The sequence below is a fragment of the Ambystoma mexicanum genome, chromosome 1q (assembly GCF_040938575.1).
Source record: "Ambystoma mexicanum isolate Mex_15411 chromosome 1q, UKY_AmexF1_1, whole genome shotgun sequence".
In the NCBI taxonomy this organism is placed as follows: Eukaryota; Metazoa; Chordata; class Amphibia; order Caudata; family Ambystomatidae; genus Ambystoma; species Ambystoma mexicanum.
This window is the reverse complement of record NC_090922.1, coordinates 998,121,816-998,149,146: the sequence shown is the minus strand read 5'-3', so window position 1 is coordinate 998,149,146 and position 27,331 is coordinate 998,121,816. Positions and strand designations below refer to the sequence as shown.

Sequence of the window (27,331 nt, the reverse complement as noted above, 5' to 3'; positions counted from 1 at the left end):
CAGGAAGGCCTTCAGCGCTAGTCTGATCGCCCTCTGCTCCAAAAGGTTGATGTGTAGTTTGGACTCCGATGGAGACCAACAACCGCTGACTGTTAGATCATTGGTGTGGGCTCCCCACCCCGTAAGTGAGGCATCCGTCATTACGTTATCTCCGGCCATGGTTGCAAAAAGATTCTCTCTTGAGGATTACTGCCTCTGCAAGCCCACCACAGAAGGTCCTGAGCAACTCTGCTCGGAACTTGCAGTGGTCCGACATCTTGCCTGAGAATTGGGGATCATTGTGTCCTGAGAGTCCATTGAAGGGATCTCATTCTCAAGCGGGCCTCTGGCACCAGGAAAATGCAGGATGCCATTAGACCGAGCAACCTCAGAAAATAGAAGGCCTGAAGATGCTGAGCATTCTGGAATTTTGTTAACATCTGCAGAATGTGTTGAGGGCTCACCTAGGGTGGCGAGGCTTTCGCCAAGGAAGTATCCAGGACTGCTCCAATAAATTGAGAGTCCTTGGGATGACATCATATGGGACTTCAACTCTCGTAATTGAGAGAGAAGCTAAATCTGTGTAGTGTGTGGCAGGTTATGCTGAGATGTTCCTGGGCTTGCTCAGGTGAACGAGCCCTGATCAGTCAATCGTCCAGATAGGGGTAGACGTGAATCCCCCCCCCCCCCCGCCTTCTCCTGAGACTAGCTGCCACCACCACCACCATCAACTTGGTGAAAACCCTTGGGGCGGAGGTCAGCCCGAATGGCAGAACTCGAAACTGATAATGAGAACCGCAAACCTCAGGTACTTTCTGTGCTTGAGATGGATTGGCAAATTAAAGTAAGCATCCTGAAGGTCCAATGATAAGACCAGTCTTTAGATGGAAAGCCTGAAGGATCTGAGAAAGGCCAACCATCTTGAACTTGTTGAGGGGGGCATGGCTAGCTGCCATGAAGTAGGAAATCTCGGGGGGGTAGCTCCCGCCAGATCCTTCATGATATGCCAATACATACATGATTAGTAGCATATGTTTGACTTGAAACCAAGCGAAAGCTGAGAGAGGGTGCCGGGGAGTGTGGTGTCAGAAGAGTGGACAGGAGTCTTGCACAGAGAGCCGGCTGCAGCACAGAGAAAACTGCTGACAACAAGCCTGTGCGTGTGGTGAATGGCAAGCACATCTCTGAAGAAGTGAAAGAAACGGTGCAGAGACGAGAGGCAGCCCAGAGAAGCACCCATAACAGCAGCAAATAATGGGTGCCATCGAGGAAGAGCCCAGGAACACACAGAGGTGAGCGTCGCAGAGACTGGGGAGGCTGCTGGCCCGAAGCAGACATACAGACCCAGTGGGAGACACGGTTTGTTTAATAACGACAGTGCCGGCACTCAGCGTACAGTGAAGGCTGATTGGGAGGCTGTAACTCTGGGGTTCGGAGCTGCGGTGAGCGGGACACTCTGAAGCCAGGGACCCACAGAGGTGATTGAGGGGGCTGGGCGCCTCCAGCGGGAACACACAGCAGAACAGACTGTGGGAGCATCCTTTAGCCCTCACCCCCTGTGGAATAAGGTCTGGAACGGCTGGGAGAACTGAGAGACGGCAGCGCTTGCCAGCTGCCCAGTTGGGAAGTGGTAGTAACTCCAGAGGGCAAGAGAAAAACTGCCAACTGCGCTAACACACAACAGTAACAAGAAAGAGGGCTGACATAATAGCAACAGATGGCAGAAAAGGCATACACAGCACAAGGTGGCTGCCCAGAACGCTGTTAATCCCCGCTGGAAGGCCACGCCCATTGGGGGACACAGCCAGACGCCTTGCGCCGCAGTGCCTACAGGAGATTGCAGAGGGCAGACACCTGTGAGGGAGGGCTGCGGGCCAAGGCATCAACGGAGAAGGAAACAGTTGGGGCACACTCATAAAAGACTTCCCTAGCACTGCATCAGTATCCTGGATAACTGCAACACCTGCAGGAGGACTGTACCATCTGTGGAAACCGGATACAGTGCCCCAAGTCAGGACCTAACCCATTGGAATCCGGGCACAATAGTTGAGGACCAGCAACAGGGAGCTCTGCTGCTCCGATGCATCCTAAACCTGCTAAAATGAAAGCCGAACAATCATCCATAGAAAATTATGCTAAACGGTGCAACATGACCCGAAGGGAGGTCTGGAGCCCCTGCAGGTGACCTTTGGAGACACCATGGAGCTGCACAACCAAGTCATGTAGGCTATTGCGGACCTCAAGACGTCCTTGGAGGCGCAGATTGACGCGGTACAGCTGGATGTGGGGCTACTGCCTCAGGATGTTTGTAGCCTCGCAGAGCTACGCTAAAGGCTCAGGTGAAGAAGAAGAACACACACTAGCTCCAAGAGACGCATACTAATAATATCCACGTTCTGTAGAAAAAGGTCAGCCTCTTTGAAAACTGGGTAGAAGCAGCGGAAGGCAGGAGCCGGAGAAACAATAGCCGCATAGTGGGGCTGCCAGAGTGAGAAGAAGGCGCGGACCCCAAAAACAGAGCCTGGTTCTTTGAACTCCCGGAGGAGGCGCAAGACTGGATGAACAGGGAGAAAATACGTTCCAAAGAGGGGGAGGAAACAGAAGATCATGAAAAAGGCGAGGACAGAGCAAGCCTTCACCGGCAAAAGTGTTTGCTGGATGGACCGCCCCATGAGGCAGAGAACCAACAGTGCGCCATGGGTAAGGAGCGTTCTAGGGAACCCCGGGACAATCGGGTTCTCAGGAGATGCACCACACGGTCCGAGGAGTTTGACATTTGGTTTCGGATAAGATCGTGGACTTCCAGTAAATGTCTATATGGCGGGCGATGCCGATAGCTAACTACACATACTATGAGGAGAGAATCTCGACTGACGTAGCATCAAGCCGCATCCCCAGAGTTCGATCTTAGAGGGCACTGGTGTTATGTGCCCATACGTTGTGCACCGGCCTGGGGTATGAATATCAAAGGTTGATGTGGGAGTCGGACATGCCCGAGCATGGGAACAGTTGCTGGGCAGTTATATGGGCTGGTCTAACGCTCACCTTGTATCCACGGAGACGCCTCTGGTCTGGACTGGTCTGGGATACCTCTGGGCACTCTGCACCTCCCCGGACTTCATGTAGCCAGAAATCAGTTCTAGAAGATAGGAGGGGCGTTTAGAGACTTCTCCTTGCTTCCCGCGGCCCACCTCCCGGTTCTCCCTTGTGTTCTCCCCTTGGAACTATGCTCACCTTGATTATTGTAATGCTGCACTCTCCGTCCTGCCAACTGGGCCGGGGCGCGTCACTGTTGGCTTGATCGCCGAGTTACTTCACTGGCGTAGCCTGGAGTCCAGACCGGCTGCGACTCCACCTTTCAGGTAAATCCTTAATGATTTTGAGTAGAGTTTATATTGAAGATTGTCCAAATAACCTTCTCTTGTTTTGCAGATCTCAGCAAAAATGGCTGAGGCCGACAGGTGAGTTTGAGAAGGTAAGTATGCGCTAGATGCACCGCTGAAAACGTCCTTGCAACTGGCTAATCTGTACTTGTTTCTTCGCAGGTCGCAATGAATTACTGAAGCTACGACGAAGTGGAGTTGAACGCCCAGGAAGATGTTCGGACAGGCGGAGGCCTTCCAGACGAGATGGTAAGTGGCTCCCAGCGTATGCTTCTTTATCTTGGGATGTAGCTGAGGACCGAGGGAAGAGTCCTCGAAGGCTCCAGCAGGATGGAAGAGCTGGAGCTGAGCAGGTAAGTTCGATGATGTTCTTCTCAGGTAGTTTGCCTGAGCAGGCCAGGATTCTGAACAGGACCCGGTGAACGTCGCGCTGCAAAGCAGAATAACGCAAAGCGTGTGCCTCAGGTCGGGTCGGGCATGGTTTTTATACCCACCAGGTATCCCAGGTGCCTTTGGGGCGGACCCACCCTGAAGCTAGACCACTTGTTGCAGTTCCTTGATCATCCTTCTGGTGGCAGCCATGTTAGCCCATTGTCCAATGGTAACCATGCTTGGCGAATGAACCTTGTGCCAACGGTGCTAGGATGCGTCCAAGGCACTCGTAACGAGCTAGAGAGGGGCTTCCTGGCCTTAGAATTGTACTGAGGTGGAGGCCATGGAGCCCAAGACCCATAGTCTGGGTTCGAGGTCGTGACAGTTGGTAGTTTGGGGTGTTATTCAGGTTAAGGGGTCGTCCAACCGAGTGTCAATGAAGAAGACGGGTAGATGATGATTAAATGGATTGCCAGATAGTACAAAGGGGAACTCATGGGGCAACAGGGTGGGGTGGCTGCCCTCACACATTTCTAAGAAGCTCATGGCTGGCACAACACTTAAGACAACGGACTAACACCAGAGCCGTTTACCCGACATTATCCCAAAACAAGGGTCAGGCAATTGACCAGAATAAAACACACCTAATGGCCCTTTCCCTTGCCCACAGGGATAAAAGGTGGAGCACAAGAGCACAGGATGAGCAAGGCAGACCGCACGTGAGAGCCGCACGTGAGAGCTAACTTAGAACGGCAGCTCAAAAGGAGGCAAAAAATGGTGAATACCGAGAGGCTGACATGGGAGAAAAGTAACCTTGCCCTTTCCTATCAATGGCCATGAAACCTCTGCAGACGGAAGCATAAGACCGCGAACAAAAGCCAGCGTGTGTTGCAGCAGATGTCGATGGTACACGAGACTCTCCTACGCTGATAGCCAAGCAAGGGAGAGACGCTGGTCTCCGTGGTACCAACCTTGATGCGAAGGAGAAAAAAGCCACAGTTCATCACAGCCGTCGTTAAGAAACCGGGCTGCATTGAAAGTAGCAGGCCGATAATTTGAACTTTGGAAAGCTTAAAAGGAACTTTTGAGAAAGTAAGGGGAAAGCCTGCAACAGAGGCATCTGGCACCACGTGGATGCTCACGCAGATAACTGGGCGATAACCCTAAGGTAGAGACTACCATAATCAGAAGGCCTTGGGGAGAGGCAAAGATATTAAAGGGGTCAAAAAGGGGTTGTGTAAAATCCTCTGTACCGTTGAAAGTTTTTGACGGCCAGATGATTGTGGGAAAAGTGGAAATGTTTTATTTTTTTATTTTTATTTATTGTTTATGGTTAAAAAAACATTTACAATTAAAGTCAGTAAGACAACACAATTAATATAAACAAACATTTACAATTATATATAATCAACAACCATAATTAAAACAACTGTATCAACGGATACCTATATACAATTATTCAAAAGCATACATTCTTAAATTCATCGAGTAGTTACAGACAACATTATTGGAAATCACAGTTAATCTTAACAATTCATAAATAACATTTTCCAAATTCAATCGTGATCATCTCATTATTGACAAATTCAATAAACATAACAGTACATAAGTTCAGAGTAATAGCAAGAGTAGTAAGAGAATTTGCACCAAACAACAACTTATGATAAACACGTCCCTGATCATTGTTCACTTCATGCTAATTCTGAACCAGGGGTGACTACTGATTTTTCAAGTAGTTTACTTTCAGGAATTATCAGAAAATTCATTAGACTCAAAATAAGACTTTGGGACCTGCCCCACATGCATCTTTGCCATAAATACTCCCTTCTCACATTTGATTCTGAGTAGAGATGCTCTCCAAACATAAAACTTTCCTTTCAGGTTCAAAATACCCACAATAAACAGATGTTTCAACGATTCGTTAATATTATTAATTTTACAGAATCTACAGTACCCCCTATTGGTCTTACTTTTATATTGGTTCCAATGCATCAATTTTTCATTTGTTTGTAGCTGGTTTAAACGAAATCTTAGATATCGCGTCCTGGTTAAGTGACATGGAAAGATTTCATGATACTTCGGACGATATCCCCACTGCTTTGGAAATTTAGCATATTCAGAGAAGGATTTATAGGTATTTATTTTATCAACCAAAAGACACCAGTAGTAGCGACAATATTTGAGTTTACCTGAGGGGAGTCCTAATATCGGGTCCTCATGACTAATCATGGTGGCAGATAGTAATTTCTCTATCTTAGTTCTAAATTTCAAAAAGGAAGGTGGATAGCCTTGGGCAACCATCATCCCTAGATCTACATATAACAAATCTTTGGGAGGCGACAACATTTTACCATAATTTACAAGTAAGCGCCAATGCCATTTGACGGATAATGGCAGCAAGCCCAACTCATGGCAGATGATTGCATTTGGCGTAGACAGAGCCAGGCCTAAAAGTCTCTTCCACATTTTACCCTGGATTACGTCTAATGTTCCCTCCAAGTCATAAAGACATATATCTAAGACATAAAGTAGAATCGGCTCCACTTTTTGTAAATAAAATTTAAGAATTGGAAGCAGAGAGAATTTCCCCAATCGACTGTATATTATTTTCATCTGTGCAGTCAACGGTTGCACTTTGTTGTCTACGATCATCTTCCAGCCATCAAGAGAATATGTACTTGATCGGTGGTAACCCAGATATCTAATAGAGGATGACTTTGGAATTGAGATACCATTAAGGCACCAAGTATATTTGGCCGATCTTTTTCGACGTTCAGCAAAAACAACAATGAAGGACTTTTCAGGCTTCACTTGTAGGTTATGTTTACTAGCAAAGGAATAAAATAAACCCAGCTTCGTCTGGAGCCCAAAGGTGGTCCTATCGAAAAACAATAAGTCATCGGCAAAACTTAACCAATTCCAAGATTCCAAGGGGAAATGAATCCTGCATTGGGAAGTTGGCAAGAGCGTTCCCGGCAAGGGAAGCCGACACCAAGGGCAAGGCCCGATGAACTGTTTAAAAAGACATTGAAACCCGTGAATGCAAGAAAAGCCACAGTGCACCAGAAGGAGGGAGGCGAACGTCAAAAGGGGTCAGAGGGAGAGCCAGGGTGAAAATGATCACTCAAAGTGCATTGAAAAAGAACTGTTTAATCAATTGGTTGAATACAATTTGGTGAAGGGTCTACGCCCGTAAGAGGGGGGACCTAGGGGTGAAGCGTCACCCAAAGTATATGTGGAACATGCATCAGGCCCTCGAAGGCATGAGACTTTTATTGAAAGGAGACTTAACCGCTGAAAAACCTGCTAGCGGAAACGGACCGGTTAGCTTGTGCTGAGAAGGCTCGAATGTGTGCTGTGCTCCAAGGTTCCACATTGTCCCGTGCTGAAAACGTGGGGAAGGGAGACCCTTGGAAATCACATCCTGACTTCTTATTTGTGAACACCTTTTGCTATATTGCACCCTTATCAAACACTCTTTTTGTAATTAGTTGTAAGGAATTGGCAAGAGGTTTTTTTTGTATAGGCTCTTATTTTGACAACTCCACAAGGACTGCCTTATTTTTCATTTGATGGTCGATGCTTGCTCCCATCTTAGATTTCGGTTTAGAATATGCGTTTTTCCACCTGCACTTACAGTTTAATAAACACCCTTGAACTGTGATCACTTGTGTCCGTATTTACTGTTGCCACCATGAGTTCCTTACAGGTCGCACCAACCAGCTACCTGGATTTCTAACCCATGTAAATTACGTCATTGATGACACTGTATGTCCTTATAATCTGCCGCTTATGCCGATTTCGGCAGAGCGCTCTGTGGCAGTAGAGTCCTTTTCTATCGTGTACTTGTTTTTTGTGAGAATAAACTTTGTTCTCCTTACATGAGGTGTGCTGAGCCTTTTTCCCCTAGTGGGTTGTATTTTTCCTGGTGTGAGCATGGAGTGGTTTCTCTAAATGCTTTAGCCACTACTCGGGCGGGGCAGAAGTAATTTCATCACAGCAAATGGCTCCAGAATGTTGGCAGAGCTTGCAAAAGACTTCTGGCATTATGGTTACAGCGCAGTACATTCTGGGGTAGATGCATGTCATACTCTAACTCGAGGTACCTCAAGATTGCCAGCGATTGGTGCCTGGATGAGGTAGTCAACGCTCTGCAAGAGCGCTGGGGTCTCTACCAGGTGGACCCGTTTGTGTTGTGCTTTAACGCTCTGCTTGCCAGCTTTTCATTCTAGAAGCCAGAACCTTTCTGGTCACCTCATAAGCTTTCCTGAAAGATGAGGGTCTGAGGTGCATTAGGTTTTCCCTCCCTTAAGATGATTGCAAGGGACCTAGTAAAAGTAAGAAGGGAAGTGACAGAACTTGTGTTGGTAGTGCCCCAGTGGACGGCGCAAGCTTGGTTTCCAGTTCTTCTGAAAACTTCTACAGATTTTCCAATCCGACTTCCACAGAGCGAGCATCTTCCAAGGAGCCCAGCAAAGCAGGATCACCCTCTGCTAAGTATCCAGCGATTATAACGAAATCACTTTCAGAGACTGAGGTTTTACTAAAATGAAAATAAAGAAAATAAACACTGAATTCATTCATTTTCTATATATGTGGGTGGGAATAAGGGGTTAAAACGTGTTGGGAGGGGACTGGGCTGGGTTTAAAATCATAGGGGAATGGGTGGTTTTGGGTGGGGTGGGGGGGGACCACCACCCTCAATACAAAATAATTTTGAAAATATTTTTTTTTTTTATTAAAAAAAAAATCTGTGATTTCTTTTAGGTGTGTTCGGCATCTGTCTCGTAATGTATTTGTTAAAATCACATAGATGCCCTCAGATAGAGGAAGGGTCGCCGATGCTCTCAGCTTTGAGGATTTCAGAGCATGCCACAGCATCAGAGGGCTTTTAAGGAATGGCTAGGGAGCTCATAAGGGCGAGGTGGGCTTCAGCAACAGCAAGGAACCACAAGTCAGCATGGACAGTGTGGAGTAGCTGGTGTTTGTAATGGTGTAGTTATCCCTTTTCAGGCTTTCTGATGGAGGTGCTTAAATAATTTTTTGGCTGCTCTTGCAGAGCCGGGCAATGCATAGCGCAGGGAATACTCACAGATCCTCTATTTCGGCAGCCACGATTTGGTGAAGTTATGTCGGTAGAGGAACACCCTCTAGTATACAGACAGTTTAAAGGCCTGAGAACGCAACTCCTCTGGCTGCACATTGTTCCGTCCCTTTGGGACATGAATATCTATTCCTATCATGGCAATGCAATAGGTGTTTGTGTCAGGAGACAAAACACAAAATCATGGTTAGCCAGCAGGAGACAGCTATCCTGGACAGAGTTTCAGATGCGAGAGCCATGTACTTGTATGAAACCATGTTCTCTCCGGTTGGATGGTTTTTCACGTAACCAATTGCATGAGTAAAATAGTTATTTCTTATCAAGCCTTCCTCCAGCACCCCAAGCCATGTGTGGTACGTTGTCTCAAGGATTACGAAGAGTTAACAGCATTGCTGCAGCAGCAGGGTCAGGATGAGCTTTTGATTGCGATAAGGAAGCCATACAGAGGGGCATTGGCCCATTGTGTATGATATGTGTTGGCTCAGGTGGAGTCAGTGTATATGTCCAGGTCTGGAGTTCACAAGAGGCATCAAAAGCAATTCAAGTGGGTGCATGCTTCAGGATATTACGAGAGCAGCAGACTGGTCAGCGGATTCAGAGTTTAAAAACATTTCCCCGAAACCCATTGATCATCCAGTTTTGTTGGTTAAAGCCAAGTTTCCTCTGGGTTTATGGGAAATGGAGTCTCTGGTTGATCTGTAAGGTTTGAAAGTTGGTGGGGCTGCTTATGTAGAATAAAGAAAGTGAAGCATAATGCTTGCATCTGTGTCGTCAATAGAATCTAGGCTTTCCTTTACTAACAGCTTGGAAAATCTTTTTTGAACACGATCTGAAACAAGCGAAACATTACCAACCTAGCCTCCATTGAACTACTACAGGAATTAAAAGGCTTTTCGATGTGTGTAGGGACACCCATCCCACAAAAAAATACCTGTCTAGAACACAATTGAGTATACCACCATTGATTACATTGATGAAGAACTATTTCCTCCATGCGTTAAAAGTATGGCAAAGAAGAATGTTATTTCATCAGATCTCTCGCCTCTAATCCTAGAATTTGCAGTTTCTCTTTCTCTAGAAAACAAAAGCCGGCCATGGAGTTTCAACAACTCTGCACTTAAACGACCCCATGGTATTAGTTGAAATTAGAGTACAAACTAAAGATCTCTTTGCCAATAACTTTAATGGAGATACCAATCCTGCAAATGATATAGATGCTTTTAAACAGAGAGGGAAAAGAATCATTGGCCCTGAACAGATGAAGAGGGATTGAACCACAACAAATGATGAATGTGGTGTCTCAGCTGGAACAGAAACAGAAGGAGACCAGTTCCAAATTACAGAAAAACTCAGTGGCCAACTGAACACCACCATTGCAAATAAAGGAGAGCATTAATCTCCAAAGATAAAAGAGGTATTGTCTGAAGAGTATAAAAAGTCGACGCCTAGCATATAAAATGCAGATTAAATTGTTTTCACATTGAGGCAGTCCATAACATTCAAACCAAAGGTAGTGTCCTGCATGAAAAAAGTTGATATTGTCACGAATCCTTGAATGCCATCCCTTCTTCCCTAAGGGGAGACCCTTCTCATGAGGTCAGGGAGGTGAGACGGCTACCAGATAGTGCCCCTGGGGTGGTACTCAGCGGGAGGATCTCATGGAGAAGGATCCCCCCCACCACCTATGGGACTAAGGACGCCTATCAGAGGAGAAAGTGGTATCCCTGCAACTCACTTGACATTGGCCCACCTTCCTACAACCCTAACATCAACCCTACCCCAACATATCCATGTGTTATTGTCACCTTACCATCTTGGGGAATACTGGGACGAGGTAGAGTGCAGGCTCTGTAAGGGAAGAAATACCAATTTCCCCAGTAAGTACTGGGACGAAGAAGGATAGGAACTAAGTGGAGACTCATTGGCCAGTACTGAGATGAAGAAGAACTCCATTGATTCACAAGGAAACAGCAAAACCAGTACTGTGACGAGGAGGAAGTGCAGAGGCATGAAGATCACCTCTGAACCACACTGAACAATCTAGTGGTTACCGACTTCCTATTGGTCCAACCACAATTGAAATAGAAGAGGAAATCCAGGAAGTGTTGTGAAATCCTCCCTCGAGGACTAAGAAGTGGGGATGCTGTGCTCTGCAGAGAGGGGTCTGTGGACCGGTTCGCCTACCAGAGAGACGGGGAACATTTGGAAGTCAGTGAAGTGCAGAGAACTGGGGGAAGCTGAACAATTCCTCACTGGAGGGACCAAGAGAAGCCTTCCCTTGAGTAAACAGGAGTTTGTTCGTCCCTCAACGACCAAGAGTGCAGCAAGCCAGGCGTGACAGAGAAGCCAGACGCACCAAACCTGGTGGCGAGACAGCAGAGCGGTTTGCCAAGGTCTGGAGGAGAGACTTTCCTCCTGCTGGGGCGAGGCTGCAGTCACTGACACAAGTTGTGGGGCAGAGAGTTCCGCGTCGGCGGAACAGAGAAGCAAAACCCAACAGCTGTAGAGAGCTATAGCTGAGAAAGACCTTGTGGAAGCTGCAAGGATTGGACAAACAGCTTCATGAGGCCCACGGCAGAGAACCCCGAGGAGAAGCAGTATTATGGGGTGGCAGAAGGAAGCAGAAGAATTTGCAGGCCGCATCTTCATAGTCCCAGTTCCCGGCAGGTTAGTGTACCCAGGGCTGCCACGCGGTACTGGAACTAGGGTCTGGGACCCACACTGCATGCATCAAGAGTGTCGAGGGCATCCTCATAGTGACAGTACCTGGCATGGTAGTGTACCAGGTAGATCACAGGAAGAGAGCAAATCCTTTTAGGGTCTGGGACCTCTACCAATAGGACTGGAGATAGTCAAGTTGGGACACTGTGTAGAGCCTGATCAAGGGGAAGAGTCATAACCCTTGGCATTGTGGGAAGCCCTGAGAAGCTTGAGAAAGACCAAGGGAAGGGATGAATTTCCCCCTGGTTTTGAGAACTTTGTTGTAAATCTGAAAGCTTGAGAGAGCCAGAGAAGGGGCTCACGGAACGCCTGACAAAGACCAGCAGAGGGAAGACATCCCCTCTGGGGTAAAGAAGTGCGGAAACGGAACCTAAAGCAGGTTACGGGGAGGGAGTCATCCCCCCCTAAAATTGTTAACTGCAAATGGAGGGACAAAGAAGTTTACTACAGACCAGGGGAAGGGAGAAATTCCCCCTGGTGTTGCCTGGGATAGGAGCAATGAACATTGCAACCAAGATATTTTAGGAACTATTGTTGGATACAACCTGTGGAACATTTTGCTGAATACTAAATCGCCTGCATCCTTAGTAGAAGATCGCAGTCTGGGAGAAGGGAACCATTCTCTTAGGCGGTCCTACCCAAGGAGAACGCGGTTGTGCACCTGCTGTCCAGAAGAAGGGAGTCATTCTGCTGGACCAACAAACTTATTGTATTGCATATAAGGGACAGAGTATTTACTTTGAGGCAGGGAAACCCCTCTTGGAGTAAGGGATAGGTAGCTTTTCCGCTTTTCCTTTTATTTTAGGAGCTTAAATAAAGCTGTGTTTAAACATGCCATGTGCGTCAGTCTCCTCATTATGCACCCTTACAATACATTAACAAGTCTTTTCTTTAATAGGAAACTTTACACCTCTCATAATGCATCCAAACGTAGGATGCTCCCATAAATTGATGATCTATTGTGTGACAAACTCTTCTATCCCAATGAAGGAAATTGCACGGGCCATTGCTGCACTTACAAAAAGGTAAAACTCCAGGCCCAGCTAGCTTTTCCAGCATTTTTTTTTTTTACAACAAATGTGGCCGATCATTCCTCACTCCTCCTTCTGTATAATTTATTTGCAAACAATTTCCCTGTATCTGATATTACGTGTGAATATATGACCTTATACATCATATGGCGTAACCAATAGCTTTACAAAATGTAAATTATACAATTCATGCTCAACCTCGATACAAGGATTTTGATAATGTAGGGTAGGAATTATAAGGTTCTGGAAAATCGTTCCCTGCTTTCCTCTACATTCTTGAATAGCCTTCCGGCACAGAGACCACTTGGCTTGCCTTTGCTTCCAATACGATTCTGGCTAGAACGTGGGTGCCTTTTGGAGGGATTTGTGGTATAATGCAATCCTCGTTTGGGCTAGTTGCCGATTTGTAGAGGGATTTTTTTTTGTTTTGTTTCCCTTTGACTCCCAACCCATTTTCTATGCTCGTCTGCCTGTAGAGTAGTCTGGCTTGGTGCGGTTGTCGTTTGTTGCATCTGCCTTTTTTCCATTCCCCACCCAGCCCTTTAGCAATTGGCTGCGGCAGGCCAGTGTCCCTTTGTGCACCAGCCCCATCCCAGGTGGAACCCTGACTTGCTTCTTGTTCCCGCAGTTGGCCGAGCCCTGATTGGCCAAAGTAACTTAAGATGGATTTCTAAACTCTCACCTGGGGGGTAGAAGTTTAGGGGGCCACCCTAATTTAGTGAAGCTGGGGAACCTTCTGGACAAACCAGACCAATCTACAGTAGCTTGGCAGACGGTCAAGACAAAGTCTCAGGAAGGGTGAGTGAACGGAAGGCCACAATGAGCACACAGTAAAACTCCACATAATACTCTAAGACAGATGTATATCAAACATGCATTTATTATAGGCCTTTATAACTAAACACAAATAAACTACAGTAATAATAAAACAGTTACTACACACGCTTTTCACTATGTAACATATATACAAAATGCGTTTATCCCAAAGCTGATGAAAAGGGAGAAAATAACCACAACCTGCAACAGAAGAGTTAAGTTCACAGATATCGCATTAGGCAGTCCTTCGAAGTCAATCCCCATCTTATGCAGTGCAGCCATAGGAAGTGAGGAGCCTTATGCTCAAAAGTACAGCAGTGCATTAACAACGGGCGTTCATGCATAAAGCGAAAAGCGGGTTCACTTCAGGGAGCTGTAGCTTTTCACGAAGGGGGTCGAGGCGATGAAGAATATGAAGAATAAAGCCCTACTCCTTGAGGAGGATCTACCGTTGCAGATAGAGCGACTTTCGGAGTTGGGGAATAGCTAGGGAGCACAGGTTAGCTCAGCTAAGGCGAGTATCCTTTCAGGGATTCTCGTGCATAAAAGAGATGGATGTTCCAGGGGGTCACTGATAAGTGATGCAAGTACTCACCAACCTTCAACACAGTTCGGGCCACACTTTGCCAGTCTAGTCCAGTTCGCTAGTAGGCTTCACCCCTGCAGTTACAAGTCACTCTGGCTCATCGGCTGCTGGACGGGACAATCGTCTGTGCCGGGACAGTAGCCTTTTCTCAGCTCTCAAAGAAAGGAGAATGATAGTTCCGGTGCAGCCAGTCTCAGGACACACTGGGGCAAGTCTGCAGGCACTTGCCCCGCTGTGGTGACTGTGTCGCTGCAACACAGGGACTGCAAAGGGCCGCGGCCTGGCACACTCTAAAAAATAAATCTCAAACAGGAGGAGCCAGGACAACGAGTTTTGGCAGGAGAGGGCCCATAAAAACAAAGTAAAAATATTTTAAAAGTAAACTGCTGCCACCAGTTCGTCCTAGGCACACTTGTAAAAATAAAAAAGAAATCCTTAAAAAGGACCCCTATGCGCGGTACTGTAATGTACTTGATACATAGATAAAAAGTTACCAAGAAATGGCAACATAGTCCAAGACGTAGGGAAACAGTTTCCCAGTATGGACAGCCTGAAAAACGTTAGTTTCCCTATACCAAAGGAGCAAAAGCCCAGGTTAGCGCAGCTGCAGGTTGTGCTCCACTGGTAAAAATCAGGTTAGGTAAGCCAAACAAAAGCAAAAAGTTTGGAGGGGGTCCATAAATGGAGAGAAAATTGCACCTAAGCGAAATCTACCCAACAGGAACCCTTTTTGATAACGACACCCTGGGAAGCCCTGGCAGGGCCCCAGGGCAAAGGGCAGCTCCTTAAGCAGCAGCACCAGACCGTGTTTGCCCATGATACCTGGGAAGCCTGCTGCAGTCAACCAGCAGCAACTGATCGAGCAGAGAGTACAGCCATTACTTCACTCCATTACAATCCCACCACTCTTATTACCCATTATAAATATAGCCTATCCATCTAAGGTATTCATATTTAGCATTTTCACCAATTGTGTAGGGTAGCCTCATCTCACCTATATCCCATGTGTTAGTCAGCCATATCTCGCACTTAACCTGTTATGTGTAAAACCGCACCTCTCCTATTAACTAATATATGCCTATATGCAGTTAGCCCTATTGTGCCAGCTATCCAAATTCTGCTTTTAGCCCATTTGTGCCAAGTAGCAATTCTCTTCCATTAGCCCAATTGCGTCATGTAGCCACACACTGCATTTAGCAATTGCAATGACCACCCACGCGTCTCACTTACATAGAATTGTGAGGATTAGCCATAAAGGACTTTTAGATACATTTGTTGAAGATTAGCCACGCGCCACACTAACACTAAGAATTAAATTATACATGCATATCACTATATAGAATTGTGTAGATCAGCCACATAGAGAACTTGGAGAATATCCAAGGTACTAACCACCCGACTCCTGCTTCCTCCAAAACCTCCACCCAACACTATACACGCCAACTGGGCTACCCAAACTATACAGTAATGCACAAGTAACACACACTTACAACAAACATGGACACTGGACCTTACCCAAAGGGATACAACAAGCCAGTGCCCACAACCTGAAATACCATCCAACCTACACATAAAACACACACAGACACACTCCTACAGAACAGTCACATAGAAACAACCCAGGCATTGGACCATACCTGTACGGATACAATAAGACGGTGCATTCAACCAACCATCCGCAAGCCAACACACAGACGCCAGCTTCCCCTGGTTCTGGACCCATCTTTTTCCCTCACTATCCAACCCAGTCCTCTTTCTTGTAGAGCCACATGAGCGCCTGGAGACTGCCCTTGGGTGGTAAGGTGCACGGTATAAATCAACATAACATAACAAAATGTGGGGATGGGCTCGACGTTAGTTTTTTTATCTGATATTTGTATAATGCCTTACTGCCCTTGTTCTGCCTTCATACCGATGTGGGGGCGATTGGCTCTTCGACAGGCCATAGCCTAAACAGACGTGCAATTCTAAAAAAGCATTACATTGCATGCAAATATATTTATAATTTCAAGTGGCTGTTCAATTATTATCAGAAAGGACTACTGTAGTGACATTGTAATAGCCGAGTGGTCAGGCATGGCATGGACTGCTAGGTCAGTAACTATGATCTGGGAGTAATTTTGAATGGCACTCTGCCCTATTCTATGGGGTCAGCATAATAGTTGGAATGGGGTCTAGTATAAAGCTATCAATACCAAGGGCAACTGTCCACAGTTGAGGGCTCCGCTATACTTCACATGCAAAATACGTGCATATAGGTAGAAGTCGTATTTGGGAGACCATCTGAGGAGGACCGGTGGGGGTTAGCGACCCCTGTGAAGAGCTACCTACAGGAGGTAGGCAGAGGATCTTTAAGGGAATCTTCTCCCCAGCCTCTTGTGCCGGGTAACCTCCCACCGTGAGATGTACATTGACAGTTAAAGGTCATATGGCCAAGAACCCTACTGGGAACAAAGGCTCACCATTATCCACCCTTCACTCTGTAGCTGTAACCATCACATGGACAAAAATGTCTAGGAACCTTGACATCAACTACACTGCCAGAGCAGAATGAGCATGCAGGGTTATGTTACCCTGTACCACTACTACAATGATGAATAACACACACAAGCATCACTAGGACAGGGGCATACACGCTCACTGGTAAGCGCAGCTGGAGTCACAACACGGAGCAAAGCACCACAAAGCACCCTTCAGCTGAACCCGATCAATCCAGTGGACCGCAGGAAATGGGGATATTGGTCACCCAGAAAAGCGGTAGGAGAGAGCAGTTTGGCACACTCAGGATATCGTTGCAGTGAGGAAGATCTGCAGAAGGAGAGCCAGGGAGACATACACTAGAATATGCTGTGAACTGCTACTCAGCTGCAGGGTGAAATCCCATAACCCAGGAAGGGAGATCATGAGTTTACCTGTTGCAAGGCTATACCGCTGACCTTAACCAGTGTCAAAAACCAAAGAGACAGCCTGGTTGCAAGCCTGTTGGGAGCTTTTTCTCAGATCGTTGCAGGAGCCCCGGACCAGAAAAGAGAAGCCCAGATGACATCGTAATCAACAAGAAAAACTGACTTTACAGCGTAACATGATGGTTCAACGATTTTCTTTTTTTTTATTCTATAGAGCTTTCAGCTGTCGTATGTAATCTTCACTGATGTTAATAACGGATGTCCGACCTTTCCAGTAACGGCACTGCTGTCCATGTCAAAGGATCCTCACTCTGCTTGTGCCCTTAATGTGCGTGGCCAGCTGTCATGCGGGCTGTCGTACGGGGACCGCCGCCGCCCCCCTCCCCCCCTCTCCAATCGCCTCAGTGGTGATGCTTCTGCTCTTAACGTCAAATTCATTTTTGTTATTCTTCAATTTCTTTTAAAAAATAACAATTCTTCTCCTGCAGTTTTCAACTTTACAACTACTGTAAAATCCACAGTTGTCTCACCATTTCTATTACCAAAACTCTTGTTCTCACAACACTAGTCTATGTCCCTTCTTGGCCACTGATACTCACAACTTTGACTTCCCCCCAAGCTCTTTCTGCGCATTCCTCCACCTTTAATGCTGCTCTTCAACTGCTGTTTTCACTACCTCCCAATCCTCTTATCTGTAACTTTCTTGCTGCTCTTGGTTGGCTTCCTGTCCCTGCATCCATTCATTTTAGCCATCTTTGAATTAATTCTTTTTAAAGGCGTTCATGAACTTTCAAGCTCTTTTCTCAATTCTAATGTTTCGGTTTCCTCTTCTATTCGCCACCTACCCTCATCTCTCACTCAGCCATTCCCTGTCCTCCTTGTGGTAAATCGTATTTCTGCACAGACTTCCTCCTGGCCCTTAAACCAACAGACACCCCCACCCCAGCCTTAAAAACATAGCATCACGTTTGCCTTTTATTTCTCATGTTCTTGTTACTGCCTTTCTTGTAAATCTCTACAGTGCTTTAGCTGAAGTGTTTTATGAATGCAAATACATACAGATCACATATGGCTGCAAGAGAATCTCGAACATGTCATGCTATACATGGAACATGATTTGAGAGGTCCCTTTACGTTACAGAAAACTGGATGAAACAAAGAATGGGAGGGGAGCAGACATGTAATTGTGACATCAGTGGCCTGCACATTGCACTGCTGCTTTATACACTACATGTGCTGCAATATGAGACGCAGTAAAAATGATTTTTCAGAATGATGGTTTACCCAAGTAACCAAGACAGGATTATAACCAGTTCTCCAAATTCCAAGGTCAGCACCTAACCTTTAGGCAACATCTCCATCTCCTCACTGGCCAAAGAACATAGGAAACGCTCAGAGGAAAAGGTCATGATCTTCTACTAGTGGCTCCCTACGACACCATTATGGATAAAGGGTCTGTAAATTATCTGAAGAAGCAGTCTATAGGTTAAAGCGGTCATAAAATCATCAGCAACCAAGAAAGAAACCAAGATTGCGGAAATCAGTCACCCATACAAAAGTCAATACATTAACAGTGGAAATATTATTAATACAAGAATAGAACACTGAAGACCATGTGTATGCACCTGTGAGTCGTGTCCCAGGCATGCATGTTCTACTTTTTAGTTAGGTCAGCTGTGCCTAAATAAACTTTTGCTCAGAGAGGAAATACTATTCAGTGGGGTGGTGTTCTATGAATCTTGACGAGAGAAGAAAAGAAATAAAAACAAAAACAAATACATGGCTCAATTATTAGCCAGTTTTGTACAAATTGAAGTGACTAAGGTTTTCAGGGAATATAAGAATTGCATTTGACATTTGTAGTATTATGATCAGCTATGTATTTACATTCAAGCTTTTAGTGCAATATAATGTTTCGTACAGACTTATCTTTTAATTCAAATGTTCGCTACACTGAACAAAATCATATGTGTTCTACTGATTGTGCCGATGGAAGTGACATCAATTTATATTGAAGTCTAGTAGGTTTGTATATTAAAGAGACTTGGCTGGCGAAGCCCAGATGATAACACTTGAAAATAAGCAAAAGGCCCCAGAAAAAAAGGCAATTGGGTGTTGAAGGAGCTGCCACTCTCCCCAAAAAGGAAAAAAGGAAAACTGTATAAATATTTACCTGAGAATGTATGGTGCTGTGATCCACATGAGACTCCCCACAGCCAACATAAGAGCATCCATTCTGTATGAAGGAAAGAGTTCCAGCATTAGGAGATAGAAGCACTGAAAAGCAACTGTCCTTTCAAATTAAGAGTAGGCAAGGATTACATACAATATTAAAAATCCGTTTAACATCTTACCTCAAGGCATGCCCACAGATTGGGTCCGCTGACTTTGCAGTCCCGACAGGTACCCTGTTCAAAACAAAGGGCTATTAGTAAGAATTCCGAAAAAGGCAGTTATACACACTGTACTGGCTAATTTTCAAATCAGAAAAATGCCCATTGGTCAAGGTTCCTTTTTGTCTTAAGAAAAATCTACTCAATTTACCTGAAAATCACTTCACAACAAAAACATATTTTTAAAAAAAGAGCAGAGAAAATGTCCCTGATGTCAAAGGTAGCCTAGACTTGTGTTAAAATGGATTTCTAATCTCTGACCTGGTGGGCAGATATTTAGGAGGCCACACTAATTTAGTGGAACAGGGGAACCCTCTGGACAAACCAAACCAATCTAAGTGTCAGGAGGGGTGAGAGTGAACGGAAGCCCACAATGAGCGCACGCAGTAAAACTCCACAGATTACTCTTAGACAGATGTATATCAAAAATACATTAATTATAGGCCCAACTAAACACAAATAAACCACAGTAATAATAAAACAGTTATCACACGCTTTTCACTATTTACCATATATACAAAACGCGTTTATCCCAAAGCTGATGAAAAGGGAGAAAATAACCACAACCTGCAACAGAAGAGATAAGTTCAGAGATCGCATTCGGCAGTTCTTCGAAGTCAATCCCTATATTATGCAGTCCAGCCCTAAGAAGTGAGGAGCCTTATGCTCAAAGTACAGCAGTGCGTTAATAACACACGGTCGTGTGTCAAGGCAAAAGCGGGTTCTCTTCAGGGAGCTGTAGCTGTTCAGGAAGGAGGTTGAGGCAAAGAAGAATTTATATTATTTATTTTTACATTTATTAAGCGCGCCAAACACTCGGGCATCTAGGCGCTGTTACACCCAGGTACTTTTACATGATAGACAGATGACAGGGCCAGAAGACGTGTCGAGTTAGGCCATCATTATGTGAAAGGCCACGTTTAAAGCCTTTCTGAAGATCCAATAAGATTGTTGCGCTCTCCAGTGTAAAGCGGCAAGTGAGAGAAAGCTCAAGCCTCCACTTTTTGCTCTTTTGGATTTCTGAATGACTAGTCTGTGCGCATAGGCCTTCCGGACTGGTCTGGATGATTGGGCTTTGACAAAGCTGCGAGACAAAGGGCGGCACTGTATTGGAAAGACATTTATGAGTGATGGCAAGCATTCTAAAGATGATTTGGCAGCCAATTTGAGTTTCTTCTAGCTTCTGAAATATGCTCCGTTTCGGGATGTTGAGGGTTGCTCTAATGGTATTATTGTGGATCACTTGCAATTTCAAGTCTTGCAGCCGAGGTTGCAAAAGGGATCACCCGGCGTGTCATGGAAAGTGAGGAGTCCAGGTAGACACCTAAAGTCTTTACTGAAGCGGAGACACTGATGCTAAGATTCTCAATGCTGCATTTGTAAGTAGAGTGGACTGATATTTTTTAGGGTTGGAGGGGGACCAACCAGCAGGATCTCAGTATTTTCATTGTTTAGACACAGACCATTAGAAGCTATCCAGGCTTGGATGGTTGAGTAGATTGCGTTGAGGGTGAGCGAGTCGTCTGTGTGGTTGCCTGAGGGGGGTAGCAGGATCTGCAGGTCATCAGCGTACTTTGTATAGGAGATGTCAATTGAGTCCAGGAGGTCGAAAAGGGGTTTGGTGAAAACGTTCGAGTAGGAGAGACGCAGGAGCCTTGAGGGACTCCATATGTGATTTGTGAGATGGGGGGGGGGGGCGGAGGCAACTTCAGAGAAGACTCTTATGAATCTCTCCTCCAGGAAGGAGGCAATCCAGGCCCTGGCTTGCTCATGGGCCATGAGAAGTTGGCTGCGGGGAAGGGGCTGGGGGCATGACTGCAGAGGATTTATGGTCCACCAGGTCGAAGGCAGCTGAGAGGTCTAGGAGGAGGAGAAGAGCGGGCTTGCCTTCATCTCGGAAGGCGTCCATCTGGTTTTTTAGGTCTAACAGGGCTGACTCTGTTCCATGACCTTGTCTAAAACCAGATTGGCGCAGGCCTAGGATTTGATTTGATTCCAAGAAGTGTTGTATTTGTATATTAGCTGCTCCATCTAGTATTTTCAGCAGGAATGGCACTGTAACATGTCGAGGCCAATCAAGTGAGTTCATATATATATATATTTTTAAGTGGTAGTATCCACGCTTTCTTCAGAAAGGTAGGAAACCTACTGGAGGCAAAAGAGGCACTGATGAAGCTGGTGATGGTTGGGCTTAAGGTTTCGGCGCAGTCTTTGATGACCGACGCAAGGCAGATGTCTGCTTTGCATCTGGAGGGTTTAAGGTTTTTTAATATTTGTCGTGCTTCCATTTCAGAGACGGGGCAGAAATGGAAGGGTACTTGGGTTTGGGAGGTGGGTTGTGGCAAGCAGGGCAAGGAGGTTTTGAGGAAAGTTTCTTTAGCAGAGATGTTTGCTTGGAGGGTGGTGATTTTGTTTAACAGTGCTTCCTGGATGTTTGTACACCAGGTATTCTCTTTGATAAAAGACAGTGGCGCTGGTGCTGGAAGCTCCTTAAGGAGCGTGAAGAGCTCCTTAGTGTTGGATTTCGCATTTATAATTCTGTTGTTGTAGCATGTGGCCTTGCTTTGGTGTATTTCTCCCCTGAAAAGTGCACGGAACAACCATAAATCACCAATGCAATTATAGAGCAAATACTCAACCCATAAACAGACAGACACAATAACTCACAGCCACGCACTCTTTAGAAGATAATCAGCTCTTTACGGCTATTTATTCAAAGATTACAAGTACATAGAAATGACTCATAAAACTAATATGGACATAGATCACAGAAGAAGTAAAGAAGTCAAAAAGAAATACATCACTGTGAGCGTAATATAATTCCTCATCTCGTCCAGAAGCGGCTGGAAGACCCCGGGGACAGCCAGGCTGAGAGTGCCACAGCTCACAGGAAGGCCAGATGGAGCGTCCTTCTCTGGCTGAAGTCTCACCTGACCCCCTCCGGGTTTCCGCATGTTAGGCAGAAACCGGTGTAGTTCCCTTAGGGACCACTGCAAAAGATTTAAGACTACAGGTGTTTGGCAGTAAACCCACTTGGTAGCAGTCTGTACAACACAGATTCACTTGGTAGCTGTGGCTGAGCAGTCAGACTTCCCTCAAGAAGAGTTAGGCAGTATGCAGAGTATACACAATAGGTACAGAGACACAGTAGCACAAACAAACACTGACCAGAGCTTTGGTGTAAAAGTATATAATTATTTATTTAAAAACACACTTGTGATTTACACTAGCAAAAACGAGGCAAGTAAATTCAGCACACAGTCACTATCATATATATACAACCCTATTCACTTATTAGACAAGTCTTAGTGAGAAACACCACTTATTTTCAGACAGAGGTGAGCGCTTAACATAAGATGACACTCTAATAAGTTGTAAATAAAGGGAGGGAAAAAGGCAGAGTTAAGGAAGCACACAAGTTTCAATACTTTTACACAGAAGCACAGTAAGGCAGGATAGGCAGAGTTCTACTGGAGAGCAAGGAAGTCAATTGCAAGGCCCACTCTTGGAGAGAGCAAGCAGAAGGGGTCCAGGTTCACACAGTGGGGTTATACCCAAAGAGTCTTGTAGATAATTTGCACAAAAAGGATGAAATTAAAGTCAGGAAAAGTTAGTTAGGTTGTCCCAGGCTAGCCCAGGTTAGAAAGTCGAGGCTTTACTGTCACCCCGAACGATCTGTCGCAAGGGAAGCCAGGCAGAACACAGTACCTGAAAGTGGGAAGAATGCTCCAGCGGGGGCAGTTGTTCCTGGCAGCAGGTGCAAGTCAGTGTTTCGTCCAGAGGAAGAAGAGGTCTCGCCGTGGAGGAAAGATGAAGGTCATTGCACTGCCAGGGAAGAAACCAGCCGCAGAGTTCTTCGGTTAAAAAGGTACTACCCTTCTCTTCGCGGTAGTGGTAAACCGTGGTATTCTGGTTGCCGGGGTGCTTGGCACGGGCAAGGCAGCCACGAGATGCTCCAGAAAGGTGAAAAGAAGGCAAAACTGGTTATCCCCACCAGTCAAAGGAAGAAGACTCTCCTGACTGGAGATCTCCTCTGTCGTCGGGAAAAGTGGTGAGACGGTTCAGCAGAGCTCCACCGGTGGTGTCGTCGTGGCAGGTCGGCTCAGCTTCTCCCTCCTCTGATTCTTAGGTCCTGTGGCGACTTCTGACGTTCCAGTCCCCAAAGCTCGGCTTTTATGCAGCACACCCCCATTCACTGAGCCTAGCTGTCAATCAAGCATGCTAAGTGGTGGCCAATCACACAAGAGTGCGACTTGAGTTACCAAGGTAACTCAGTCCAGGGTGCCTAAACCCCCTCCCACAACCCCTGTGGTACCCAGACAGAGTGGCAGCACTTTTGGAGGCTTCTGTGGAGAAGCCCGCCAAAAAGTGGAACAAAGGGCTCGACTTGGGTTGGAGTCACAGAAGAGAACACAAACGCCATTTTAGAATCGAGTTCTGGCAAAAAATACCAACCGGTGAATTAATATTAAATAAATAAACCGGCGGTATGTTCGAGGCTATAAGAATTAAATAATTAAAGTTGGTAGCCTCGAACAATGGGAAAATCCCATAGAGATATATTTGCGGTCGAATATAAAAAGTAGTATCCACTGCCACCAGCCAAAACTCGATCAGGGGGGACGGAGACATGCCCCCTCAAACAACAGACTCCGGGGCAATCGAATTGCCCCGACCAGTACGTCCACAATATGATGGTTTGTACTGGTTTCTGTTCATAATTTGGGACTAGTAAAGCCAATGGTGACTTTACATGCCCTGGGAGACAGTAGTCAGTCCCAGGGTATGGAGTCTATGTTGGGGGGTCGCTACGACACCCCTGGGTTACGGCACGGAGGGTGCTGTGTAACCCACATAAAAAAAAAAAAACACACGAGACCCTATGGAGTAAAAGACCCCATAGCCCATAAAACACATGGAAAGATAAAGGAACACCTCAAATCATGTCTAAGAGTGGGAGTAAAAGAATCTCACTCTTAGCAGGAGAGAAAAAAATAAACCCCAAAAATCCAGCAAAGCTGCTGGGAGACTCACTAGGTTTGGGAAATTAGCCTTACAGAGAATTCTCCCTAACACTGCATATATAGGAACTCCACAATTAATTCTCGAACCTTCTAGAATTGCACCTGCGCAGTTGAGGAACAGCCGTCGGTTGCCAGCTGGGTCAATCAAGAGCTCCCCCCAAGGAACGCAGGGCCTCCCTGCTCTAAAAACACGCTCCACGGAAAACAGTAGCAAGCCATAACAACATCAGCTTTCCCAGCAGAAATGGCCTTGACTGCATACCAAGTTTGAAAAAGCATGTTTGTCTCAGCACTGTGAATCTAACACTTCAGCAAAATGTGTGGAGCCTTTCACTGCAGAGTGAAGTAAATATCCAACATGGCTCCGAGCGCTCCCAGAATGCATTGTGCGCCCGCGCCATTTTGAACCAAGCATAAATCAAGCATAACATTTGGGTAATGGCAAGTTTGTAGGTTCTAGCCGCAGATTTGAACATCTCTTTACAGGCTTCTGTTGGATGTTTTATCCAAATTGCTTCAGATTGGCGCTTATTTGCTCTTAGGTTTTGGAGGTGCTCAGTGAACCAGGAATTGGTATGGGAGATAGATTTAGCTTTGCGAGGTACCAGTGGGGAGACCATATTCACAGCGGTTTTCATAGTTTTAGTATAGAGATCTGCCAGTGCATCTGTGTTAATGCCCCGGTGTATCAGGGTGGAGATCGGAGAGAAATGCTATTTTTGGTGATTTTACAGGAGCTTCGAGCCCAGGTCGTTGGTAATGGGATACCAGTATTGCGGTCATCCTGAGCTAGAGGTATGATGAAGTCAATGATGAAGTGGTCAGACCACGGGCATGGGGAGATGTCAGTGATGGATATCTCACAGTTTAGCTCCCAGTACAGGATACGGCCTTTGTTGTGGGTTGGGCAGTTTATCCTAAGTGTGAATCCTAGTGCCTTGAGGGCATTCGCTAGCGAGGAGGCATTACTGTCGGTTGTGTCATTCAATCCCAAATTCATGTCTCCTAGCAGGATCATTCTAGTCGACGGTTTGAGGAGGTGCAATTGGTCGTCCTCAAACGTGCCAATGAGGTCTGGAGGTTGGTATAGTAGACTCAGTAGAATGGATCTAGTATGGGATGTAGCGGTTTTGAGAGAGCAAGTCACAGTTTCCCTCTAAATTATGAGGACAATCTAACATTAATGTTGTGTCTGTAGAGCAAGGCAAACCCACCTCACCTGGCATTCTGCCTTTCCGCTCTTATGATGTCGTATCCTGGCGAGATAACTAATGCAAGTGCAGGGCCCGAGGCAGGATGAAGCCATGATTCAGAAAGGGCTAGGAGATCCAGATTGTGAGCTATGATAAGATGTCAAAGGCATGGGCATGCACCGATCTTGTGTGGATAAGGGCAGCTTTAAGCGGTGCCTGCTGGGTGTCAGGGCATTTGGTGGGGGCAGGGGGAGGAAATATGTATTGTAGGTGAAGCCTTCTGAGATGATTCAAGTAGTTGAGGTATTGGCACAAGAGGCGGGTAGCTGGTTTTCCACAAGTTAATGGGTAGGTGCCTTAAGGCTGTTGGGACAAGCGGCTGAAGTACGGCTTGCTAGTCTACCATTCCTGATAAGGATGGTAGGTGAAAAGGTGGGTAGAGTAATGCAGAGTCTGGTATGGAGCCTTTTGTTTCTTAGGCCTGTGGGAGGTGGACACGAGGAGTAGGGGGATGTGGGATTAAAGGCATGGTCTAGTAAACATTTTTATTGTCCCTACGGGTCGGCCATGTTTTTTTAAGCCTAAGTGGCTCGATTTTAGAAAACTTTCCTATGGACCTAACCCGAGTTTTCGTCCATTAAACGCACGCGAAAACAAGCACCAGGGAGCTGCCATTTTGTGATAATCCTATCATTTCCCCCTTCGCCCTGGCTGACCTGCTTTTATGGCACTAAATCATATCCCCCGCCCCTGAGCCCGTCATCAGCAGACTCGTAGCGCCCATTTCCCAACACCAAAGCACGTCTTGTGTCAACATTCGCTGCGCTTCAGCTAATGACATGTCGCCATGGAATAAACAGACCGTTTCACAACACACAGCAGCAGATTTTCGATTACATTCCTCTCTCTGTGTTACTTTGAGTATTTTGTGACTCGTTTCTGTGCTCTGGTCAGCTACCTTTGCCGCTTGTAGCCCGTGTGAACACCTGTACCATCTCGGTAAATTTTACTTTGTTTACCACACAATGACTACAATAATGCCCTACATGTACGAGCCCGAGTATACCGAGGAGGAACTACTGGAAAGGGAAGCACGCGAAAACGATGGGGATTCGGACGGCAGTTGGCAGGACGAATCAACAGATGAAGAGCCTGGGCCTAGTCGCATGGACGGCGTCTCCACTTGGTGCACATGCAATCGTTGCGAGCTAATGCCGACCGAGGAGGAGAACTGCTGCTGCAGAGAAAACTCGGGATGCCTGGCCTACATTTCGGAAGGCGAGCCACGACCGCAATGCATCACCGAGCTGCCAGACTTCAGGGCAGCCTGCCTCACACGGGCCGTGTTGAGGATAATGATGGTGCTTATGCACGAACTTCGTGCCCCTGTTCGTCCTCGTAATCCGAGTAACGAGTAAGTATACTCTGCTTGTCATGCCACTCCTATTTCATGTTCTTCTACTATATCCAAAATTACATCTACATATCAATGTAACGCATGTAAGTCGTTCAATAGTGTGCATTGTCTAGATAGCATTTGTCCGAGCAGAATGCCATTAGTTACAAGAATTGTCATTGACAACAAAAGTTTATTAAACTTATCTTGGTCATTTAAAAACAGTTTGTTTCATTCCTTTTCACAGGTGGTACAGGCTGGTGGCCTATCGTTCCTTTAGGTGGTGGCTCCACGGGAGGCTTGGACACCGCGTTCGAAGAGTGATACCCGCCTGTGCCGTTCGTGCCATTAGAGAAATGTTCCCGAGTGACAGCGGTCAGTACAGGGGATTTTCTCTCGCTGTGCTGCAACCTGACCTGTATAATCT

General features: G+C 46.1%; 1 protein-coding gene across 2 annotated transcripts in view; it reads right to left on the bottom strand.

Annotated features, from left to right (window-relative positions):
* Positions 1–27,331, bottom strand: part of USP33 (ubiquitin specific peptidase 33) — a 1,143,586-nt gene that overhangs the window by 1,024,319 nt on the left and 91,936 nt on the right. For both annotated transcript variants that reach the window (XM_069641664.1, XM_069641665.1), the window contains exons 3-4: positions 19,253–19,306; positions 19,072–19,134 (exon numbers count right to left, since the gene is read on the bottom strand). In XM_069641664.1, coding sequence (XP_069497765.1) covers positions 19,072–19,134; positions 19,253–19,306 — 117 coding nt within the window. The remainder of the gene's footprint in view (positions 1–19,071; positions 19,135–19,252; positions 19,307–27,331) is intronic.